General features: G+C 38.7%; 2 protein-coding genes across 2 annotated transcripts; both read left to right on the forward strand.

Moving 5' to 3' along the window:
* The first annotated feature begins 7,291 nt into the window (after window positions 1-7,291).
* LOC118603928 (C-C motif chemokine 2-like) lies at window positions 7,292-11,327 on the forward strand. Its single transcript, XM_036223343.1, has 4 exons — window positions 7,292-7,312; window positions 9,555-9,667; window positions 10,080-10,206; window positions 11,262-11,327. The coding sequence occupies exons 1-4, from the start codon at window positions 7,292-7,294 to the stop codon at window positions 11,325-11,327; spliced, it is 327 nt and encodes a 108-aa protein (XP_036079236.1).
* Window positions 11,328-19,206: 7,879 nt separating this feature from the next.
* On the forward strand, window positions 19,207-21,537 carry CCL11 (C-C motif chemokine ligand 11). The gene is made up of 3 exons (XM_016163225.2): window positions 19,207-19,344; window positions 20,480-20,591; window positions 20,982-21,537. Exons 1-3 carry the CDS (start codon window positions 19,269-19,271, stop codon window positions 21,085-21,087), a joined length of 294 nt encoding a protein of 97 aa, XP_016018711.1. The 5' UTR covers window positions 19,207-19,268; the 3' UTR covers window positions 21,088-21,537.
* The last annotated feature ends 288 nt before the right edge of the window (window positions 21,538-21,825 follow it).

A 21,825-nucleotide genomic window follows, 5' to 3' on the forward strand; every position in this document is an offset into this window, starting at 1 on the left:
TGGAGTACACTCCTCACAGAGATCCAGTGACTCCACCCTAAGCCATCTGAGGTTCACCACAGGACCTCAGATAGAGGCTCAACTCTTGCTTTGTTGCAAGGCCACGTCTCAGTAACACGCAGTCACACACCAAACACACTCCACCCTCCTCCGCCTTATGTACCTGAGAGGTCACGGTTTCCTCTAACAAATGCAGAGTACTCAGGTGATCTCGAGAGTTGATCAGACTCCCCTTCTACCCTCTAGTGGGTAGGCTGTTCCTGGGACCCCAGGCCTTACCATTCAATCAGGCAGTACTCCTGGGCTGGTTACTACACCTCTCCGGGTTCCATTGTGCTTCTGGGGCAGCCGCCCAAAGTCACTGGAAGAGATGTTTCTCCCCTTAAGGGTAAGAGGCCCTTTGGCACACCAAACGGGGTTCATTTCTCCCTGTGTCCTGGGGGCCAGACCCCGAAGACAAGGGAGGTGAAAACCCACCGTCTCCGGATAGTGGACTAGCCCCCAGAAATGTTGTGGGATTCTTGAATAGAAAGACAGAACACCAAGGCTCTAAGCAGGAAGCAGCATTGATTGATGCCAGCACCGGCTCAGCGGATTCTTATCTAAAGGCTGAACCCCAATTGTAACGTAACAGGCAGTCTTATACAGTCTTGTCATCCCTACAGATATAAGGAAGAATGTTAATTGGTTGGCAAGCTATGAAACAACGGATAGTTGGAGATGTTAGCTGAAGAGTCCTTTAGGTGGGGGAGGTAGTCAGGAATGAACTCTTTCGAGCAGGAAATGGCCAGGCAGGGTCAGGCTGCCACACTGTAATTTCAACTTTCTATTTTATCCCAAAAGTTTTATTGTGCTGTGATTTCAACTTTTTATTTTGAACAAATTTTAGACTTACAGAAAAATTGAAAAAATAATATAGGTTTTCATTATCCCTTGCACAACTTCCCCTAATGTTAGCATCCTACTTTCTATATGTCTTGTAAAGTTTGCTGTATCTCTGTTCCATGTATCTTCTTCAAAATGTCATCCAGATTGAAGGTGCATCTTCATTTGGGTCATGGATCTTCATGGTAAAAGGAGGGAAAAAACCATGGTGGAATCAGAAGATGGCAATTAACTTCTGCTCACAGATGACAAATGTAACCTTTGCTCACATCTAATTGGTCAAAACTAGAATATTAATGGCACACAAAGACCGTCCTCACTGGAACACATGGTCAAAATCCCTTTGAGGTCCGTAACATTTCTTATCCTAAGTTCTTGCAAGACTTTGAGGACCTTGCTTCTTTCCTGCTACTGTACTTCTTGGAAGCCCATCCTCACTTCAACATCTCAATTCAGAAGAAACAAAATACTTTGGGGACAACTTGTTCATAACTCTATCAACATCATTCTGAATCTCTAATGTCTTCTTATTAACTACCCATCCTTATAACCTACTATTAATAATTATGACAGCCAACACATACTGCGCATTGTGTTCAAGACATTTTCACCCCACTTTTCATGCATTAACTCATTTACTCCTTACAAAAATGAAAAAATAAGGTCTTTTTATTATCTCTACTTTTATAGATATAAAAACTAAATCACAGGTAAGATAAGCAGCTTGCCCACGGTTATGAAGCAAAGCAGCCAATGTCACAATCCTTTTCTTAAACATGTCACTTAACTGACTCTTCTAGAACTGAGTAGTAAAAGTCTTTCTCTGCCTCCTCTTATTTCCCAAGGTTTCCTGGTCCTTATGCTGACAAATAAAACAATGAGAACAATATGGCCTTAAAAAGCTTCAAGCCATCAAATTTATATCTGGCAAATACAGGATATGAATGGGGCCATTTCCTAAATCTGTGCTCATGGCAGACATTGTGTGTCAATCAAGACACCATAAACTCAAACCCAAAGGAAGATATGCAATTCTGCCCTGAGACATTTCTCTTGGCTGCACTCACCAAACAAAAGAGTTGATATCTGAGTAGTATCTTAACTCAAGTCCCCTCAAACTCAAAATAGACCCTGCTAGATGCAACATGGTATCCTAGATTGAATCTTGGGTCAGAAAAAGGACATTAGTGAAAACACTGGTGAAATCCAAATGACATCTGGCGTTTAGCTGATAGCACTATACTAATGTGGGCTTCCTGACTTTGAGAAATGTACTATGGCCATGTAAGATGTTAACAGTCAAGAAATGGATGATCTAATCTGAGTAACAGAATGAAAAATTAATGAATAGAATCACAGAGACCTATGCAATACCATCAAGCACACCAATAAACACATAATAAAAATCTCACAAGAAAAAGAGTCTTTCTTTGAAAGGGGTGAAAATAATATTTGAAGAAATAATGACTTACTACTCCCCAAATTTGATGGACACATTAATTTACACATCCTAGATGATCAATAAACTCAAAGTAGGATCAGAGAGATCCACATCAAGATTCATCATAATCAGTCAAAAAATAAGAATAAAGAGAAAATGTTGAAAGTAGCGAAAGGGAAATAACTCATCATATACAAGAATCCTCAATAACAGTTTATTAACAGTTAATGCTCATCAGGAACCACGGAGGCCAAGGAAAGGGCGGCATGCCATATTTAAAATGCTGATCAACAGCAAAAAAAGTTATGTTAACCAAGAAATTTTTATCAGACAAAGCTACCATTCAAAAATAAAGAAGACCTGAAGACATTCTAGCCCACAAAAATTTTTGAAGAGAGTCCTTCAGGTGGAAAAAAAAAGAGGCATCAGACAGTAATTCAAAGAAATAAGGGTAAAGGTAACTACATAGGTAAATGTAAAAGACAGTAGAAATGTATATTTTCGTTTAAACTACTTTTTTAAATCTAATTTAAAAAATGAATGCATAAAATAATTATAAATCTATGTTGAGAGGAATGCAATGTATACACATATAGGTTGTAACCATACAGCTTTAAGGTGAGGGACGGGTAGAGTTATGTAGGATTAAAGTTTCCATATACTTTTGAAATTAAAATTGTTTAATCTGAACTAGGTTGTGATAAATTGCAATAATAACGGTAATCACTAAGAAAATAACTCAAAAAATATATAATAAAAAAAGAGAAAGAAATATGTACCTTGAAAGAAAATAGTCACGGAAGGAAGAGTGAACTCAGTAAGATGGCCAAATAAGACGTCCCTCACTAATACCTCCTCTTCAAAAAACAAAACAAAACTAAACAATTTTACATCCATCCATAGACAAAAGAGCCTTTGAGGAGCTGTAGGATCCAGTACCATATGCCAAAGAACCTGGGAAGGGTCTCTCCCTCCCGTTCACCAGGTAAAAGGCATACAGATCTCAGACCTGGCTGTAGAATCTGCGGCGATGCAGAAATCAACTCCAGCCCCCCTTCACTGTGGTCTGGGAGTCCCTGGAGAACACTTCTTAGGCAATCACCCATAGATGAGAGGGCCTTTGTGGAAGGTTTTTAGTAGAGAAGTTTCAGCACACCATGAGAGCAAAAAAAAAAAAAAAAAAAAAAAAAAAAGACAAGTTTGAACACATTGGAGAGAATAAAAGGAACAGTTTGACATTACCCTCATCACCCCACTCCCAAAGTAGACCAGCTCAGTGCCAAAAGAGACCTTCTCAGCCCATGATATCCTCTGTGGGGGAAAGTGAGAGCATGTGGGTGAGCTTCCCCTACTCCCCAGCTGTGCTGAATACTGACGACAAAAACCATTTCTCTCCTTCCTCATTCAGAGTACTGAGTTGTGAGCTGCATAACTAGGAAGCAAGAAGAGAGGCTGATAGAGCAGCAAATAGGACTTTCGGAAAGCATTAAAGATATGCAGATCCTATTCATTGTATTGAGGACCCTATCAAGTAACTTGCCCACAATCCACTTCAGATATCTCACTTGCAAATCCCCCTAATTAACCCATGAATAAGCTCCAAACTATTGCTGGCTCCCTGTGAATGCTCCCAGCTATGGTGAGAGCAAGGTTGGCAGACATCTTGTAAAAATCACAGAAAGATAGCCTGAATCTGTGGACCAAGGGAGACCACAAATTTTAGCTTTAGCTCCACCCTCGTGAAAGCATAAGAGAGGCTGGTATCACTGGTCTGGTGTGTTGCAGGACTGAAAGAAGGCATGCAAGATTAAGAATTGTCAGAAGAGGGAGCAAGAGGCATGTCTCAGGCATTGCCACACAAGTTTTGAGAAAGTCTTAGAATCTCTAGCAGGACTAGGGAGAGATATTTAATTCTCTCCTGAAGTCAGTCAGTAAAGACTAGAGTAGGTAACTGTTACTTCAAATTCAAAGAGAGCAACACAGGACTTCAAAGAACATGAAAAAATCAAGAAAACATAATATATCAAAGGATCACAGTTATCTTCTAATAACTGACCCCAAAGGCAGGGAGAGCTACATTCACCTGAAAAAGAATTCAAAATAGCCATTTTAAAGAAATTCAATGAGCTACAAGACAACAGAGAAATACAATTCAACAAAATTTGGAAAGCACTACATGAACAAAATTAAAAATTTAACAGAGAGATAGAAATCATAAAAAAAAATTAGAGCTGAAGAAACTATGAATGAAATGGGGGAAAATGCAGAAGAAATTATCAACAGCAGAATCAATCAAGGAGGAAAAGAATTTGTGAATTAGAAGACAGGACCTTTGTAATGATCTCTTCAGAGGAGAACCATAAATGGATGGATGGATGGATGGATGGATGAATAAAATAAGCCTATGTGATCTGTGGAATACAATCAAAAGAAACAGCAAATTATTGGAGTTCGAGACGAGAGACAAGAAAAGGGAGAAAGCTAATTTAAAGAAATAATGGCTGAGAAGTTCCCAAATCTGAAAAGAAATTTGGACTTCCAAGTTCATGAAGCTCACAGGTCCCCAAACAAACTCAAAGGTATCTTCTCCAAGACACAATATAATAAAACCGTCAAAAAAATCAAAGACTATAGATAATTTTAGAAGCAGGAGAAAAGAAGCTTATATCTTACACAGGAACCCCATAAGCTTATCAGTGAATTTCTCAGCTGAAACTTTCAGCCAAGAGACAGTGGGATGATCTTATCAAAGTGCTGAAAGAAAAAACTGACAACCAAGAATACTATCTAGCAAAACTGCCCTTCAAAATGAAGAAAAGATTTGCCTAAACGAACAAAACCTGAGGGCATTTATCACCACTAGACCTGCCTTTCAAGAAATGCTGAAAGGAGTTCTTCAAGCTGAAATAAAAGAACACTAATTAGTTACAATAAAACATGAAATATGCAACACACAGTAAAGGTAAATATATAGTTGAATTTAGAATATACCTCAAGGAAATGGACAAAGAAGAACCAATCAAGTGCAAAGTTAGCAGAAGTAAGAAAATAACAAAGATCGGAGCAGAAATAAATGAAAGAGACCACAAGACGATAGAAAAGATCAACAAAACTAAGAGCTGATTTTTTTAAAAGATAAACAAAATTCACTTTTAGCTAGACTAAGAAAAAAAGATGACTTAAGTTAATAAAATCAGAAATGAAAAAAGAAACATTACAACTAATACCATAGAAATATAGAGGCTACTGTGAACAATTATATACCAACAAATTAGATAACCCAGAAATAATAGATAAATTCCTAGAAGGTACAACTTATCATGACTGAATCATGAAGAAATAGAAAATCTGAAAGACCAACAACAAGAAAGGGAATTAAACCAGTAATCAAAAGCCTACTACACAGAAAATGCCAGGACTAGCTGGTTTCCCTGGTGTATTCTACCAAGCATTGAAAGAAGAAGTAATGCCAATACTTTTTAAATCCTTCCAAAAAAATTGAAGAGAAGGGAACACTCTCAACACCACATTAAAAAAATCATATATCGTAATCAAGTGCAGTTTATTCCTGGGATGCAAGAATGGTTTAACACACGCAAATCAATAAATGTGATACACCACTTAATAGAATGAAAAGTAAAAATCATATGATCCTCTTAATAATTGCAGAAAAAAATCATTTGACAAAATACAGCATCCTTTCAGATAAAAACTCTCAGCAAATTGAGTATAGAAGAAATGTACCTCAATATAATAAAGGCCACAGCTAACATCACACTTAATGGTGAAAGGTTGAAAAATGTTTTTCTAAGATCAAGAACAAGATAAAGTTGCCATTATCATTACTCGTATTTAATATAGTACTGGAAATCCTAGACAGACAAATCAGGGAAGAAAAATTAATTAATTAATGACACTCAAATTAGAAAGGAAGAAGTAAAGTTGTTTGTTTGCAGATGACATGCTCTTATATATAGAAAACTCTAAAGACCCCATCAAAAGCTGTTAGAAGTAATCAACGAATTCAGTAAAGTTACAAGATATGAAACCAAAATACAGAACTCAATGTTTCTGTATAGTAATAACAAAATATCTGAAAAAGAAATAAATAGGACAAACCCTTTCACAACAGCATCAAAAACAGTAAACTACTTAGGAATTTAAACAAGGGGTGAAAGATCTGTATACTGAAAACTGTAAGACTTAGATGAAAGAAATTGAAAAATAAACACAAATAAATAAATAGAAAGCTATCTCATGTTTATAGATAGAAAAAATTCATGTTGTTAAAATGTCCATATTATCCAAAACCATTCATTAAGTCAATGAAAACTCTATCAAAATTACAATGACATTTTTTACATAAATTCCAAAAATTCTAAAATTCATATGGAATCTCAAAGACCCCAAATAGCCAAAGCAATCCTGAGAAAAAATAAAAAAGCTGAAGTCATCATACCTTCTGACTTTAAATTATGTTGCAAAACTATAATAATTAAAATAGCATGGAACTGGCATATAAATAGCTACATAGACCAATAGAACCAAATGGAAAGCCCAGAAATAAACTTTTGCATATACAAGCAACTGTCTCCTGGACCGGAAAATAAAACAAGAGATAAGATTCTGCCTCCTAGAAGCACCAAATAAATAGAATATACACCCTGAGTTAGTAAGTAAGCTGTTGTCACAGGTTACATCAAAGTGATTTGAGAAGACTCCATAAATAAAAAGGTAGAATGTAGACTGAATCTTTACCAATTTCTGTAACAGGGGATAATGGAGATTTGAAAAAGAGCTAGTAGAGAGAGTATCATAAGCAAAGTCACAGAGGCAAGGATAAACTTGATGTAAAGCTAAAGCCAGAATAAAAGTCTCAAACTGCTTCCAAGTGGGTGTTCAAGGTTGTATTATGCTCCTATCTCTTCTGCTGAAGAATTTTTCTCTCTTGTATCCATGCCCAACATGGGTGATCCAGTTATGGATGTGAAGAGGCTACACATGACCTCTCATTAAACCTATCAAACTCAAAAAGAATCTGGAGGCTTTGCTAGAAATAAACAACATATTTATTCAAGAGTTTAAGGTTTACAAACCAGAAAAACTAGACAAAACGAAGAGTGTTCCAAAGAAGAAAGGAAAGCAAAGGTTCTTATGTTAACAAGTATATTCTTCTTTTTTAAATTTTTTTTTCAATTACAGTTGACACACAATATTATATTAGTTTCAGGTGTACAACATAGTGTTGGTACTCTAATAAGATGGTACTCTAATAAGTCTAGTACCCACTTGACATCTTACATAGTTATTATAATATTGTACACTATATTACTTATGCTATACTTTATATCCCTGTAACTGTTTTTATATTGGCAATTTGTACTTCATAATCATTCACCTTTTTCACCCAGCTCCCCAGCCTTATCCCATCTGGTAACCATAATTTGTTCTTTGTATCTGAGTTTGTTTCTGTTTCATTTTTCATTTATTTTATTCTTCAGATTCCATATATAATTGAAATCACATAGTATTTGTCTTTCACTGACTTATATCACTTAGCATATCTTATAGGTCCATCCATGTTGTCACAAATGGCATTATTTTATTCTTTTTTATGGCTGAGTAATATTCCATTGTATATATGTACCGAATATTTATCCATTTGTCTGTCAATGGACACTTAGGTTGCTTCCATTTCTTGGCTATTGTAATTAATGCTGCTATGAAAATGGGGTGCATAAATCTTTTTGGATTAGTGTTTTGGATTTCTTCAGATAAATACCCAGAAGTGGAATTGCTGAGTCATGTAGTAGTTCTATTTTTAATTTTTTGAAGAAAACCCATACTGTTCTCCATAGTAGCTGTGCAAACTTACAATCCCACCAATAGTGCATGAGGGTTCCCTTTTCTCCACATCCTGGCCAACATTTGTTGTTTGTTGATTTATTGATCCTAGCCATTCTAACAGGTGTGAGGTGATATCTCATTGTGGTTTTAATTTGCATTTCTCTAATGATTAGTGATGTTGAGGATCTTTTTATATGTCTATTAGCCATCTGTATGTCCTTGGAGAAATGTTTATTCAGGTCCTCTGCCCATTTTTAAATTAGATTTTTTTTTACATGGGGGTTGTTAGGTTGTATGAGTTCCTTACATATTTTGAATATTAACCCCTTATTGAATGTATCATTGGAAAATATCTTTTCCCTTTCAGTGGGTTGTCTTTTGGTTTTGTTGTTGGTTTTCTTCACTTTGCAAAACCTTTTAAGTTCTACATAATTCCATTTGTTTATTTTTTCTTTTGTTTCCCTTGCCCAAGGGCATATATCCAAATATATATATGTGTGTGTATATATATATGTGTGTGTGCGTGTGTGTGTGTGTTTATATATGTTATATACATATATACAGGCATGTGTGTGTGTGTGTGTGTGTGTGTGTGTGTAACTAAGAGGTACTCACTCAGCTATGTAAGCCCCTTCCCTCTTTCCTTTTGAAGCACATCACTGGGTTATCATTGGCCATTAGAGCAGAAGGTTTACCCACAGCCTCACTTTAGCAAATGCTTTTGCACAGTCAGGAAACTCAGAGGAGAATAGAGAGTGAGCCTGATCACACAGCTGCTCCTGGGAAGAGCCTGGGTGAGAAATCCATCTGTGAACCCCAAATCCAGCTCCTTCTAGGACTCCAGCTCTGGAAGCGCACCCTCAGTGCAGTCACTGCCCAGCTCCTTTCAGCAGTGTTAGGTGACTGGGGTGATCAAAGAGAGGGGGCCTCTGGTGGCAGGTGTGCAGGGTATTTGCAGATACAGTGGAGGGAGAGGAGGAGACCCAGAATCTGGACTGCACTTCTTGAGTCCAGTTCCCAGAGATATGGCTCGGCAGAGGCAGTGAGTATCAGGGAAACCCATGACCAGGCACAGATTTTGGAACCTAAAGGGGAATCCATAGTTCAGAACCCCTTGCCTTAAAGAATTGAATTATCCTATTAGCTCTTCCTAGCGATACCCAGAATTGTCATCAATTCCTCTTACCCTTCAATTAGTGATGGTGCCCTGCCTATCTGTGCAAATGAGACTGAGAGTTTAAGGAATGGCTCAAAGTACAGAGACACTGGACTTGGAGTGTATGGTTTCCTTTCCCTTTGACTCCTCCTTATTACTGTTCCCTACTTTATAAAATAGAAATCACCAACACATACCTTAAATAGCCTTTTTTGTTGTTATTAGTATTGTTTTATTGCAAAAGTGGTTAAAATCCCAGTCACCTGCTACTATAACTTCACCAATAAGACAATCTTCATCCAGAGACTAAAGAGCTACAGAAGACACCAACAGCTAGAGTTGCCAAGAAGCTGTGATGGGAGTGGGCTAAGCTCTCCTCCTGGGGAAGCGGAAGGATTATTACCAGGCAGAGTTGGAGTTAAACTCTCAGATGCTTAGATCATTTCTAATCCAATTCTAGGAATTTTCTAATGGGAAAAGTGAATTCCAGAAAATAAAGACTTCTCATTTCCAGCTCTCTGTCTAGCCACTGGTTCAGATTTCAGTTTCTTCACCCAAGGGCCAAGATGGCTTCAACTGGGCCAGCAAAAACAACTACTTCTCTGCTTCCCTGAGGTCCTTTCTTCCTCTTCTGTCCCTAGGCTAGCCCCTTCACCCTGGCCCTTGGGCCAGGCAGGTTTCCCATAGGATTCAAATCCCAGGTTTAATCCTCAAGACGCTCCATCTCATTGTGCCTTCTCTCCTCTACAGCTTCAAGACCAAATTGGCCAAGGAGATCTGGGCTGACTTCAAGCAGAAGTGGGTCCAGGATTCCATGGAGCACCTACACAAGAAAACTCAAACTCCAAATCTTTCAGCACATGCTGAAGCCAAACCAGTGCCTAAAAAACAATTTGAATTCACTATCCTTTCTAAGATGCATTCTGAGATTACTTTATTATAATTCTAAGGGAGATGAACTTTGCATAATAATGTGAATCATAGTTTTTTTTAACTGACGCTTTATCTTTTTAAAGTTGTTAATATTTTAATTAAATGTGCCATGGATTTGGGTGGGTTTTTATAAAGTCTTGAGCACATCTCATCACTTCAGTCCCCTCAAAGGTATGGGATGCTCCTCTTCTCTCTGCCTCACTGTAGTATTATGAAGGTCCTTCCAAGAATCAATGTTTTTTTTTTTTGTTGTTTGTTTGTTTGTTTTAAAAAGTGATGTCCCTATTAAACCATAATATTATTATAGAATCGAACTTTTAATATGTACAACTCTTGAATTTTCACATTACATATATTTTTGAATAAAACCTGATTTTGATGGCTTTTTAAAAGATAAGATAAAGTTGGTGGGAGTAACAGGGGAAGAAGGCATGGTTTTAGAAGGTGGGGCTCATGTTCTGAAGGAATGATAGACCCTGGGCTGCCCCCAGGCTGGGCTCACCTGCATTTCAAGGAGGATCACATTGGTTGGGTTCAGGTTCAGCCAGCTCTACAGCTCCAGAGCTGACATTAGCTTCAACCATTTGTTCAAATACCTTCTTCCTTTCCAAAGTCATACCTTACTCAAAAGTTTCCCCTGTCATCTACTGCATCAGTGTTGTGGCTGGCTGGTTTTCTCCCTTCCAACAAATCTTTAAATCCAGAATAGTTAAAATATTATCAAAAAATCACAGAGGGGACTAACAGATGATCTCGTAGGTTCTTCTCCACATCTAGGAACTATATGTCTTAAAAATTTCTATCTTGAAGAAAAGCAACAGGAGCAAAGATCCTACATCCAAGGCAGGCTACTGACAAACCCTCGATAACTTCAGGCAGAGCTTTTTGGAGACAGGATTTGCATCAAATATCCGGTAGAAATCTCAAGGTGTCAGAAGACACCTTAGTGGCAATCAGATAATACATTGGTGACCATTTGCTGCCATTGTTGATGCTCAGGCCAGGTCCAACAGCCCTCTCTACCTCTTCTTCAGCCCACTAGTCCTCATCCTCAAACGCCAATAAGGAGTGTAATCTCATATTCCAGTGGAGAACAGGAGGTCAAACAGAGGTTGAATGGGAAACAGATAAATGCTATAGAGTAATGAGATGCAGCAAGCCCTCTGGTACAGGCAAATATTAAATAGAGTATAAGATAGTAGGACAGATGAGGAGAGATGAGCTCCACATGCCCAAGACCAAACAGATTCTGCTCACACACTCCTTGTCAAGCAGTACCTCTTCATTTTCAAGAATTCTAAACTCTCTCATCCTTATGTAAGCCTAGATCCCTTGGCCCCTTTTCGCACAGAGGATTAGAGAGAAATTCCAAACCACAACCAGGAAAAGAGGCTGAAACATATCTGGACATTGAGTTTAATGGTATTGCAAGATTAGACTGGTTATACCACTAATGTGCCTAGTAAATTTGGGCAAGTTACTTGTTCTGACTGAGCCCTCATCAGTGGAGATTGACAGTAGATCAATGGTTCTCATATTGGCATCAACATTCACTTAGACACTAATAAAAATACAGATTTCCAGATGCTATCACCAAAGATTCTGATGCAGAGTATTGGGTTGGGAAGGTACCCCTTCTATCTTTTTAGCTAGTTCTCAGTCATGTCTGTGGACTAGTGATGAGATATATTTTGAGATTCCCTGATAGTCTCTCTTTCAGATCAATGCAGTCTCTAGGCTAGACTGGTGCCTTTTCCTTTGAACATTCCTACCTCTTAGACTTGACTGTTGTAAGTGTCCCAGTCCTGAAGTAGCAGAAGTTGCAAATCTCCACCACACACCCATGTGCTCTTTTATACTTTCTAGCCTGAATTACATCTATTTGGGGGCCATGTGACTGAATTTTAATCAATTGGGTGAGGGTTAGAACGATGTCAACTTCCGGACCTGGTCCCTATGAATGACCTATGCTTTCAGCCTCATCTTCCTCTGTCATGCTGACCTTGCAGACAGTGTGCTCCGTAAAGCTCAGCATCCAGGTTGAGACAGCCCATATCCCCAAGTCCTGGTCACTGCTTGAAGGAGAACCACCTGGCTCTTACTGTGATCTGTGGCATGTGGGAAAATAATCCGTTGTGTTAAGCCACTGAAGTTTGGAGCCTAGCTTAAACTTGATTAATAGAGGAATCAGGACCATGATCATATGTTGCCATTAAAAATCTAAAGCATGTAGCGTTAATGAGACATTCCTAGCAGGCAGTGAGAAAGCTAATATCTCACGTCCAAAAGATGGAGATTCATGTTACGAAGTGTCAAATTTGTCAGGTCCTATCTGCTGAAACTTTAGCACCAAGGAGAAATTTGAAAACTATGCATTAGTAGTATGTTGGTGGTTTTCGTCTGCATTCGTTAAGGTATTGCAAGAACGAGATGAGCTCAGGAAAGAATTGACTGGTTTTAAAGCAGACATGAAATGAAATAAAGTCCATGAATTCAGGGCCTTACGTTGTTGGAAAAGCCATCTGTTTTTAACGAAAGTATTTAAGAAAAAATAAGTACAAAGATTTCAATAATAAAAATCCAAGAAAGAACTCTTAGTTTGGTGAAGTGACGGGGCAAAATTAGATTGAAGTTGTATAGCCTGGCCATTTCGAGCCTCATTCAGAAAAGGGGGGCAGGGCAGGGAAAACAGAAAAAATATTGAAGAAGTAGATTTAGAAAAAACCATGGGCTGTGGCTGCTGGCATATGGAATTGACTGGGTAGAAAGAGATCAGAAATTTGTTATCAAGGGAACTGTATTGTATTGCTAATAAAACCATTAATGAGCCTGGACTGGAAAATAAACAGAGCCATTGACAGTTCAAAATGAAAACAAACTCCATGCTCTACAGTGCAGCAAGCAGCCTTCAAAGGCTCCAGAGCCCCCTAGGAGAACATGTCTCTCTCCCACCCCAACTTCAGAGGTGGCCAAGGGGACTAATATAAAAGGAGGGGCCTCACAAGGCAATCCGGAGGCAGGATCAAAAAGACAAAAGAGCCTCTCCAGATTGGAGAATCAAGCCTCATCAAGGTGAGGGACTTTGATAACACCTGTCTGAAGGGCTGCAGGATGGCTGCAGAGCACTGGCCACTGGTGTCTACCATTCGCCCCTCCATGAATGATGGTGTTGCTTGCATGCACTCTGTCCTTTCCAAATTTGAAAATTGGATAAGGGGCAAATAAGTTATCTTTGTAGTTCACAGATCACTAGACAAAGTAAATCCATGTCTTCACTTGACAGAGAAGACCACCTGCCATTCAGAGATCCTGGCCATTTGGATTGATGACATGACTACCTAGGACTCTCTTAGAGATGGGTTAATTGTGTTAACCTATGTCAAGAAGAAATGAGTAAAGGACAGACTGCTAGAAACTATTAGTCTTCACCAAATATTCATGCGCTCAGCTTCATTTCTCGGCCTCCTTTGCTCTTAGACTAGAGTCAAGGCCAACAGGATATAAACAGAAGTTGCACAAGCTCTTCCTTGACTGGTTCCTTAGAACATACTACACAGTCTTCCACCCTCTCTCCTCCTGCCTAAGCAAACTTGGAGGCCACATGTTCCAGATGACGGGTGTTATTTATAAGCAACCTCAGTTGGAGTCACTTTTCAGAAGAGAGTACCTCCCGCAAGCTGCTGACCAACATCTGGCTATGATGTAAATTAAAAATAAGTATCTGTTGTAGCGAGGCATTGAGATTTTTTTGATTGTTATTGCGGAAGCATAGACTAACATTACGAACATTGGCCCAGGGAAATACTTTCAGCATTCTAAACCTCATTTTTCACTTTTGCACAAAGGGGTAAAGTTGATCACGCCCAAGAGGATTGTATCTGATAATGTAATAGATGGTAAGAATATTTTAAGTAAAAGAGCTTTGGTTTTTCTCAGGGCACCTCTAAGAAGCAGCCTTCATATCTATAAACGGTTTCACAAAACAATAAGTCACTTAACTTCCCTAAGCCTTTGTTTTCCCATTTTTTAAATAAATTTAATTAAAATACCTACCTTATAGGTTTGTTGGGAGGATTAAACACATCAACTCACGTAAAATGAAGTAATACAGTGCCTTGCCTTGATTGCATAAGTTAGCATTCTTATTGAGAACTTGCTGTTGGCTAAACACATGGTTAGAATTTTTATACTAACATATATTTTGGGGACAATTTTTCTCTAAAAGTAACAAGAACCTACAGACACAGTCTCAGTAACCCTCGAGAAAAAGAGGTAGCAGCCCCTCCTTTGTCTTGTTTTGCAGAAGGAAAAAATGAGTTCGAGGACTACAAAGTGGTAAAATTTTCACTGTGTAGGCAGTCAAGACACAGAGGTTCTAGAATCAGCTCAGCCTAAATTATGCCACATCGCCTTAGGGATTTTGTTAGTGGTCCCCAAGCCTCATGTCCCTATTCTTTTTAAAATTTTATTATTATAATTTTTTGTTAAATTTATTATGGTGACATTGGTTAATAAAATTATATAGGTTTCAAGTGTACCATTTATAATATGTCATCTGTATATTGCATTGTGTGCTCACCGCCTAAATTCTAATCTTCCGTCACCACATATTTGACCCCCCCTTTACACTTATCTACCTCAACTTCTCCCTTTCCCTCTGGTAACCACTAAAATTTGTCTGCATCTATGAGTTTTTGTTTATTTCTTGCTTTCAGTTTTATATCCCACGCATTAATGAAGTCATATAATTCTCTACTTTTTCTGTCTGATCGATTTTGCTTGGCATGATCCTTTTCATTCCTATATACTAGTAATGAAATTTCAGGGGAAAAAAATTAATTCCTTTTGCAATTACAACGAAAAGAATATAAAACTTAGGAATTAACTTAACAAAGGATGTGAAGAATCCATACACTGAAAACTACGAGACATTATTTTTTTAGAAAAGTTGAAGAAGACACAAAGAAATGAAAAGATATTTTGAGTTCACGGGCTGGAAGAATCAACATACTTAAAATGGCCACATTACCCAAAGCAACGCACAGATTTAATGCGATCCCATCAAAAAAATCGTCATTTTTTATGAAACCGCAAAAGACCACAAAAGTCTACAAATAGCCAAAGCAATTCTGAGAAAAAAAGAACAAGGCTGGAGGTGTCACACATCCTGACTTCAAATTATACTACAAAGTGACAAAAATCAAAACAGCAAAATGGATCAAAGACCAAAATATAAGACTTGAAACAATAAAAGGCATAGAAGAAAATATAAGTACTAAACTTATGGACCTTGATCTTAGAAAGGGTTTTATGAATTTGACCTCAAAGGAAAGGGAAGTAAAGGCAAAAATAAATAAATGGGACTATATCAAATGAAAAAGCTTCTGCACAGCAAAAGACACCATCAACAAAACAAAGAGGCAACCAGCCAAATGGGAGAAAATATTTGCAAACAACACCTTGATAATAGGTTAATATCTAAAAACATATAAAGAACTCATATAACTCAACAACAATAAAAAAAATCCAATTAAAAAATGGGCAGAGAACCTGAACAGAAACTTCTTCCAAGAAGACATACAAATGGCCTACAGACATATAAATAGATGGTCAACTTTACTAGCTTTTAGAGAAATGCAAATCAATACCAGAATGAGATACCACTTCATACCTGTTAGAATGACTATTATCAATAAGACCATAGGGAAAAGGAACTCTTATACAATGCTGGTGGGAATGTAAGTTGATGCAGCCACTATAAAAAACAGCACGGAGTTTCCTCAAAAACTTAAGAATAGAATTACCTTTTGACCGAGCAATCCTTCTGAGGCTCTACCTGAAAATTTTGAAAACATTTATTTGTAAAAATATATGTACCTCTATGCTCATTGCAGCACTATTCACAATGGCCAAGATGGGGAAGCAACTGAAGTGTCCTAAGATAGATGGTTAGGTAAAGAAGACGTGATACATATATACAATGGAATATTGCTCAGCCATAAGAAAGGATGAAATACTGCCATTTGAGACAATGTGGCTGGACCCCGAGAACATCAAGCCAAGCAAAATAAGTCTATTTTTTTTAAGAGAAGTTTGAAATAAAATGAATGTTAATGTCTCTTTAATCTGTATATAACTTTCTATTATGAGAGAAAATCAGGAGCAGAGCTGCGAAACAAAAAGGAGTCCTGATTCCCAGGATCTGTGTCCAATGATCACTCATCATTCCTCGGGAAACTGGAACATAAGATTTTGCTTTCACAGAGGGGGACTCATTTTTTTGCCCATCATTCAGTCATTCTTGAGCCAGGCGCCACATTTCCGAGGCACCAAACCACAGGCAAGCAGTGCATCGGGCCTATGTCACTGCTGAGGGAGAAGCCTCTGAGGAAGAGAGACAGCCAGCAGCAGGATGGGACAGCTGCTGAACTTGGATCTCTAAAGATTTAGTTTACTTATTCCCACTGAAGTTTCTCTGGTTTAGATTACTCCAAAGCCCTTAGAGGAAAACTCAAAAATGGAAAACCACTTGTTAATAGGGTCTTTACACACACAGTAGTTACAAAATTACTCCTACTATATCTACGAAATCTTTTGACAATGTCAGCCAAATACCTCCAAGGTTAAGAACATTCCAAAGTTGTACTGACGCAACTTTTAAGACTCACACTTCCCACATGCAATGCAGATGCTAATGAAGCCCATATTTAGTGTATTATGTTTTTACTTGGAAGCGGTGGGAAATTTAGGGAGAAGATAAGGAGGATTCCATCTAGTCGGACTTGGAGTCCTTTTCTAGCACAGCCTAGCCCACAGAATTTGCCCTGTTTCTTCATAATAATAAGTATAAGCTTCTACTTACTATCTACAGTGATTTAGTCACTCTTCTGAACACTTTATATATGTAAATGTATATTAATTAATTTAATTCTTACAGCAATCCTCTAAGATAAGCAGGATTACTTTTCCCATCTCAACCTAGCAGAAAGTGGTTAGTAAGTTGGCCATGCTATGAAAGCTAGTTAGTGGCAGAGCCATCATCCAAACTCAGAATCCTGATTCCAGAGTCCACACTAGACCACCTCACCTGCCAATAACAGGAGAGAACAAGGAAGGTCCAAATTTCCTGCTCTCTACTTGGTCCCTTTTTAGGTAATTATAGACCAATTAATTTAGGTGGGAGCTTAGAGACTATCTAGATCAGCAAAGGCACTTTCTTAATCTTGTCCCCATGATGGACATGAGCAGTCAGCTACAACACTGTCTTCTACTAACTCAAGGCAATGCCTAAGAGTTTTTCTCAACACACCTCACTATGCGACCTGTACCAATCAATCAATTTGAGATGATAGTGTGCAGTAAAAGCCAGAAAATGGCTTTGCAGTGCCTCCATGACAGTATTAAATTCTATATTCACCACAGTGACCCCATTAAAGACTTTAATTAAGGACTTCATTAAAAAAACCATTAAAGCCTGTCTCCCCTTGCACCATCTCCTACTAGGGAGACCAGTGTTCCACACAGAGGATACATGTGTTCTCGTATTCTTAGCTTTTTTTTTTTTTTTTTTTTTTTTTTGATATTTTTAGCCAGCAGGCACCTTGTCTGCAATGTATGCTCAGGAGGTGAGAGTGAATTAGATCGCTGGTTTTTCAAATGTGTTCCTTGAATCCTTGAAGTGTGAGGGTATAGGGGGCCACCCATTCTGCTTCAAACAGATCTACTCCATCATAGCGTATTAGATGAATAGACTTTTGCTATTGCTTCCATTTGAAGAAAGGCTTTAGGACCTAAACAAATAGTTTAGAAATGCAAAGAATCCTCCATACTATTTTCTGTAATGGCTGCATCAGTCTACATTCCCACTCTTCCCAACGAGGTACAGATGTTCCCTTTTCCCCATAGCCTCACCAATACGTATGCCTTGTTTTTTTGATAATAGCTATCCTAACAGGTGTGGGGTAATATCTCATTGTCGTTATGATTTGTACTTATTGGGAGATATTTGCCAAAGTGCACAAACTTTCAGTTATATGATAAATAAGTTCTGGGGATCTATGTATAGCACGGTGACTATGGTTTATAGTACCATATTATACATTTGAAATTTGCCAGATAGAAAGTGTTCTCTCCAAACACATACACACACACATGAAGTAACTATGTCAGGTGACAAATGTGTAAGTTAATTTGATTGTGGTAATCATTTCACAATGTATATGTATATCAAACCATTACAATGTATACCCTAAATATATACAATCTTCATTTGTCAGTTATTCCTCAATAAAATTGGGGGGAAAACACATAAGAAATCAAGATCAACAGGAGCTATTCAGTTCTGATGTCCTATGATGCTAAAATTTCAGGGTGCTAAGATCCTATGAGTACTAGATGGAATCATGGGGGGTGAGGTTCCTGTGTGCTACCATGCCTGGGATCCAGGGAGCCGGCAATGTTCAGAACTGCTGAGGTCTCTCCAGATCTGCGTGGGAGCCTAGCAGAAGTTTTAGTGCACTTTCCTTGCCTCTCAAATCCTGAAGACCACCATGTGACATAGGGACCAGGGAAGGTTCTTGGATCTCATCTCTTCATGTCCTTGGTTCCTTTGCTTCTTTTTCTATTACAGATGTTTTATTTTAGAGAAAGCAGAGCTTTTCAGAATGATTCTCAAATTACTCTCTGTGCTCAGTCATTTCACAAGCACATAATCCCTCCTTCCTACATTTCAAGTATGAGAATGGATTAAAATGTGCCAAGTTTCCTACCCCTGCTTTGTCTCTCTTACGTTCTGTCAACTTGCCAGGATTTAGAAGCTGGTCAGCAATTCAGGATCTTCTTCATGATGATTTGATCATGACCTCGATCAGGCAAAGTTTTCCCTGGAAGTGCCTACTCTGTCTGATGTCTTTAAAAGGCAGGCAGAGCACGCAGAGGACAGAGAGGCTGAGACAAGCCCAGAAACCAGCAACTCTCGCACTGAAGCTCGCGCCCTCACGCTCCACCATGAAGGTTGCTGCAGCCCTTCTGTACCTCCTGCTCACAGTGGCAGTCTTCAACATCCAGTTGCTGGCTCAGCCAGGTAAGACCCCTCTCTCCCTATGGGAGGACTGACCATTTCTAGAACTGTAACATTAGGTATCATGAGTAGACAAGAAAGAGCCCTGACCCACAGTTGGTGGAAGACCCAGAACTGGAAACCCAGGCTACTAAAGCCAGTCCCCACAATCTTTATTAAAATGAATATTGAGAGAGATGTCAAGTGTATCCATGATCTAGTTGCCTTTGCAGTATTTGGGGTCGGAGCACAGAAAAGAAAGACCTTTTCCTACCGTGGGCATAGTGAGCATTTTGGGCAGTGCTGGAGGGAAAGAAAATTCCTTGATTAAAGTCTCAGAATTTTTACTGGACTTCAAGACAACTTTCAGAAACAGTGGTTAGAGGAAGGCAACGAAATCTCAGGGGCATCTCTCCAGCTGACATATTTTGACTCTTGTTTGAGAAGAAAAAAATCTAGATGTTTGTATGTATCATAACTCAGTTTTTCATCATCTGATGACAGATTTACTGTATGTATCAGTCCATGTAAGATAGTGACTGCTGTGGTAGCAAATTATTCTAAATGATCGGTGGCTGGAAGAAAAAAATGTTAATTTCTAACTCATACAAAATATCTATCAGGTATTGGCTAGAGCTTCTGCTTTATATACTCAGGATTCTAGACTGATGGAGCAGTGGCCCCCCAGAACACTGCTGCTTATCATGACAAAGGGAAAGAAAGCTCTTGAGGGTCTTGCACTGGCAATTATTAACTTTGGCTCAGAAATGGCACTCCATCACTTCATCTTCTCACTTACAGGTCAAAACTAGTTAAGGGGTCCAACTATAAGTGGCCAAAAAATGAAAGCCTACTTTGTGTCCAGAAAGCAGAGAACAGAACTATAACTATCGCATAGCTACATAGCTCTGTAATGACAGCTTTTTGCAGTGACCAAGATTTTACCAGACTTTTGCCAGCGGTGATGGGTCCCCACTATTCAACTGAGGACCTCCAAATCAAAGACAGAAAGAAGTACAGGACTTCAGAGCAGATAAATTCTACCTCCTCTTACATTTCCTTGCCTTCTCCTAAATTTCCTTCCTTCCTTACAAAGGCATGCTTTTAGTAGCTACATATCATTAGTGGCTCATCCTTTTCATTTCTCCCCTGAATATAGCTCTCGTTCCGACTATCTGCTGCTTTAATCTGAGAAATAGGAAGATCTCCATTCAGCAACTGCACAGCTATAGAAGAATAACCAGCAGCAGATGTCCCCAGAAAGCTGTGCTGTAAGTAAACAAAGCTCACCCTCTCCTAGCCCAAAACTTCATTCCCAGGCGGCAGAAGTCAAGAACTGCGTTAGGTTACTTGGAGTCATAGACTCAGAGAATTCCACTCTATCATCTAATCCAAGAATTTTCACAACAGGACATTTTCACTCAGCTCCTTGTCTGAAAGCTTGTTCAGATCTTACCAGTTCCTTTGAGTTAAGAGCAAGGATGGCTTGACTGGGCCATTAAGAGCAGCAGCTAACCACCAGAGTCCTATCTTTCTTCTGTTTCCTTCCTCTTCTCCCACAGTAACCCCTTCACTCCATGGCAGATGGGCCAAAAAGTTTAGGGGTTAAGTGGACACAATTTTCAGAAGATCTTTCTAATTGCTTTCCTTCTCTCCCACAGCTTCAAGACCAAACAGGCCAAGGAGATCTGTGCCTATCCTACGAAAAAGTGGGTCCAGGATGCCATGAAGTACCTGGACCAAAAATCCCGAACTCCAAAGCCATAAATATTCACCTTTTTGAGACCAAACTAGAGCCTGAGAAATGTTTGATTCATTTTCTCTGGTCTTCCTAAGATGTGTTCTGGGATATTCTCCACATCATTCCAAAAAGAATGGCTTTTATTTAATAATTTCTTTAAAAATATATTGCATTATGTTATTAATATTTTTAAACTTATTTGCCCTGAATGTCAACTGTTTTTAAAATGTAAAGCTTTGGTCAGGCCCTTTCCCCTCTGTGGGCCCCAATTCAACTCCCTGTAGAGTAATGTTACTTTGTCACTTAGGAGTAATGTTACAGTTCTCCTCCCTCCCTCCCTCCCTGGAATCTTGTAAGGGTCCTAGCAAAGATAATCGATATGAAAATGTTTTATATTTTTAAGAAGACATTGCTCTTGTGGACCCATTAAAAGTAGCATCTTGCACAGCTGAAACTTAATATTATGACTCCGAATGTTAAATGGAAATAAAGACATAAAAATATTTTTGCAGTTACATTTTTGTGGGGAATCCACTCTGAGATGAGGAGAAAGATGGAAGCAGGGGTGAAACGTATGGTTATGGGCGTGGGGATTGTGTTCCTGAGACATGGCTTTTTGGCTCAGCTGGTCTTCAATGAGATTCAGGGTAAAACTGAGAGGACCAGACGAACCTTTTCTATCCCTCTGATTCTTATCCTCAGGAGCCATTTCCCAGACCACAAGTACTTCAGTCACTTATTCAATAGGACACCCACCACCATTT

Source organism: Rousettus aegyptiacus, unplaced genomic scaffold (genome assembly GCF_014176215.1).
Source record: "Rousettus aegyptiacus isolate mRouAeg1 unplaced genomic scaffold, mRouAeg1.p scaffold_m13_p_6, whole genome shotgun sequence".
NCBI lineage: Eukaryota > Metazoa > Chordata > Mammalia > Chiroptera > Pteropodidae > Rousettus > Rousettus aegyptiacus.

Excerpts from the sequence above, each read along its gene's own strand:
- LOC118603928 (XM_036223343.1), top strand. The coding sequence starts at position 7,292 with ATGGGTGATCCAGTTATGGAT. Across the intron at positions 7,313-9,554 it reads TGGGTGATCCAGTTATGGAT|TATTGTTTTATTGCAAAAGT; the intron begins GTGAAGAGGCTA and ends TGTTGTTATTAG. Across the intron at positions 10,207-11,261 it reads CACATGCTGAAGCCAAACCA|GCCAGGTCCAACAGCCCTCT; the intron begins GTGCCTAAAAAA and ends GTTGATGCTCAG.
- CCL11 (XM_016163225.2), top strand. The coding sequence starts at position 19,269 with ATGAAGGTTGCTGCAGCCCTTCTGTACCTCCTGCTCACAGTGGCAGTC. Across the intron at positions 19,345-20,479 it reads CCAGTTGCTGGCTCAGCCAG|CTCTCGTTCCGACTATCTGC; the intron begins GTAAGACCCCTC and ends CCCTGAATATAG. Across the intron at positions 20,592-20,981 it reads TGTCCCCAGAAAGCTGTGCT|CTTCAAGACCAAACAGGCCA; the intron begins GTAAGTAAACAA and ends TCTCTCCCACAG.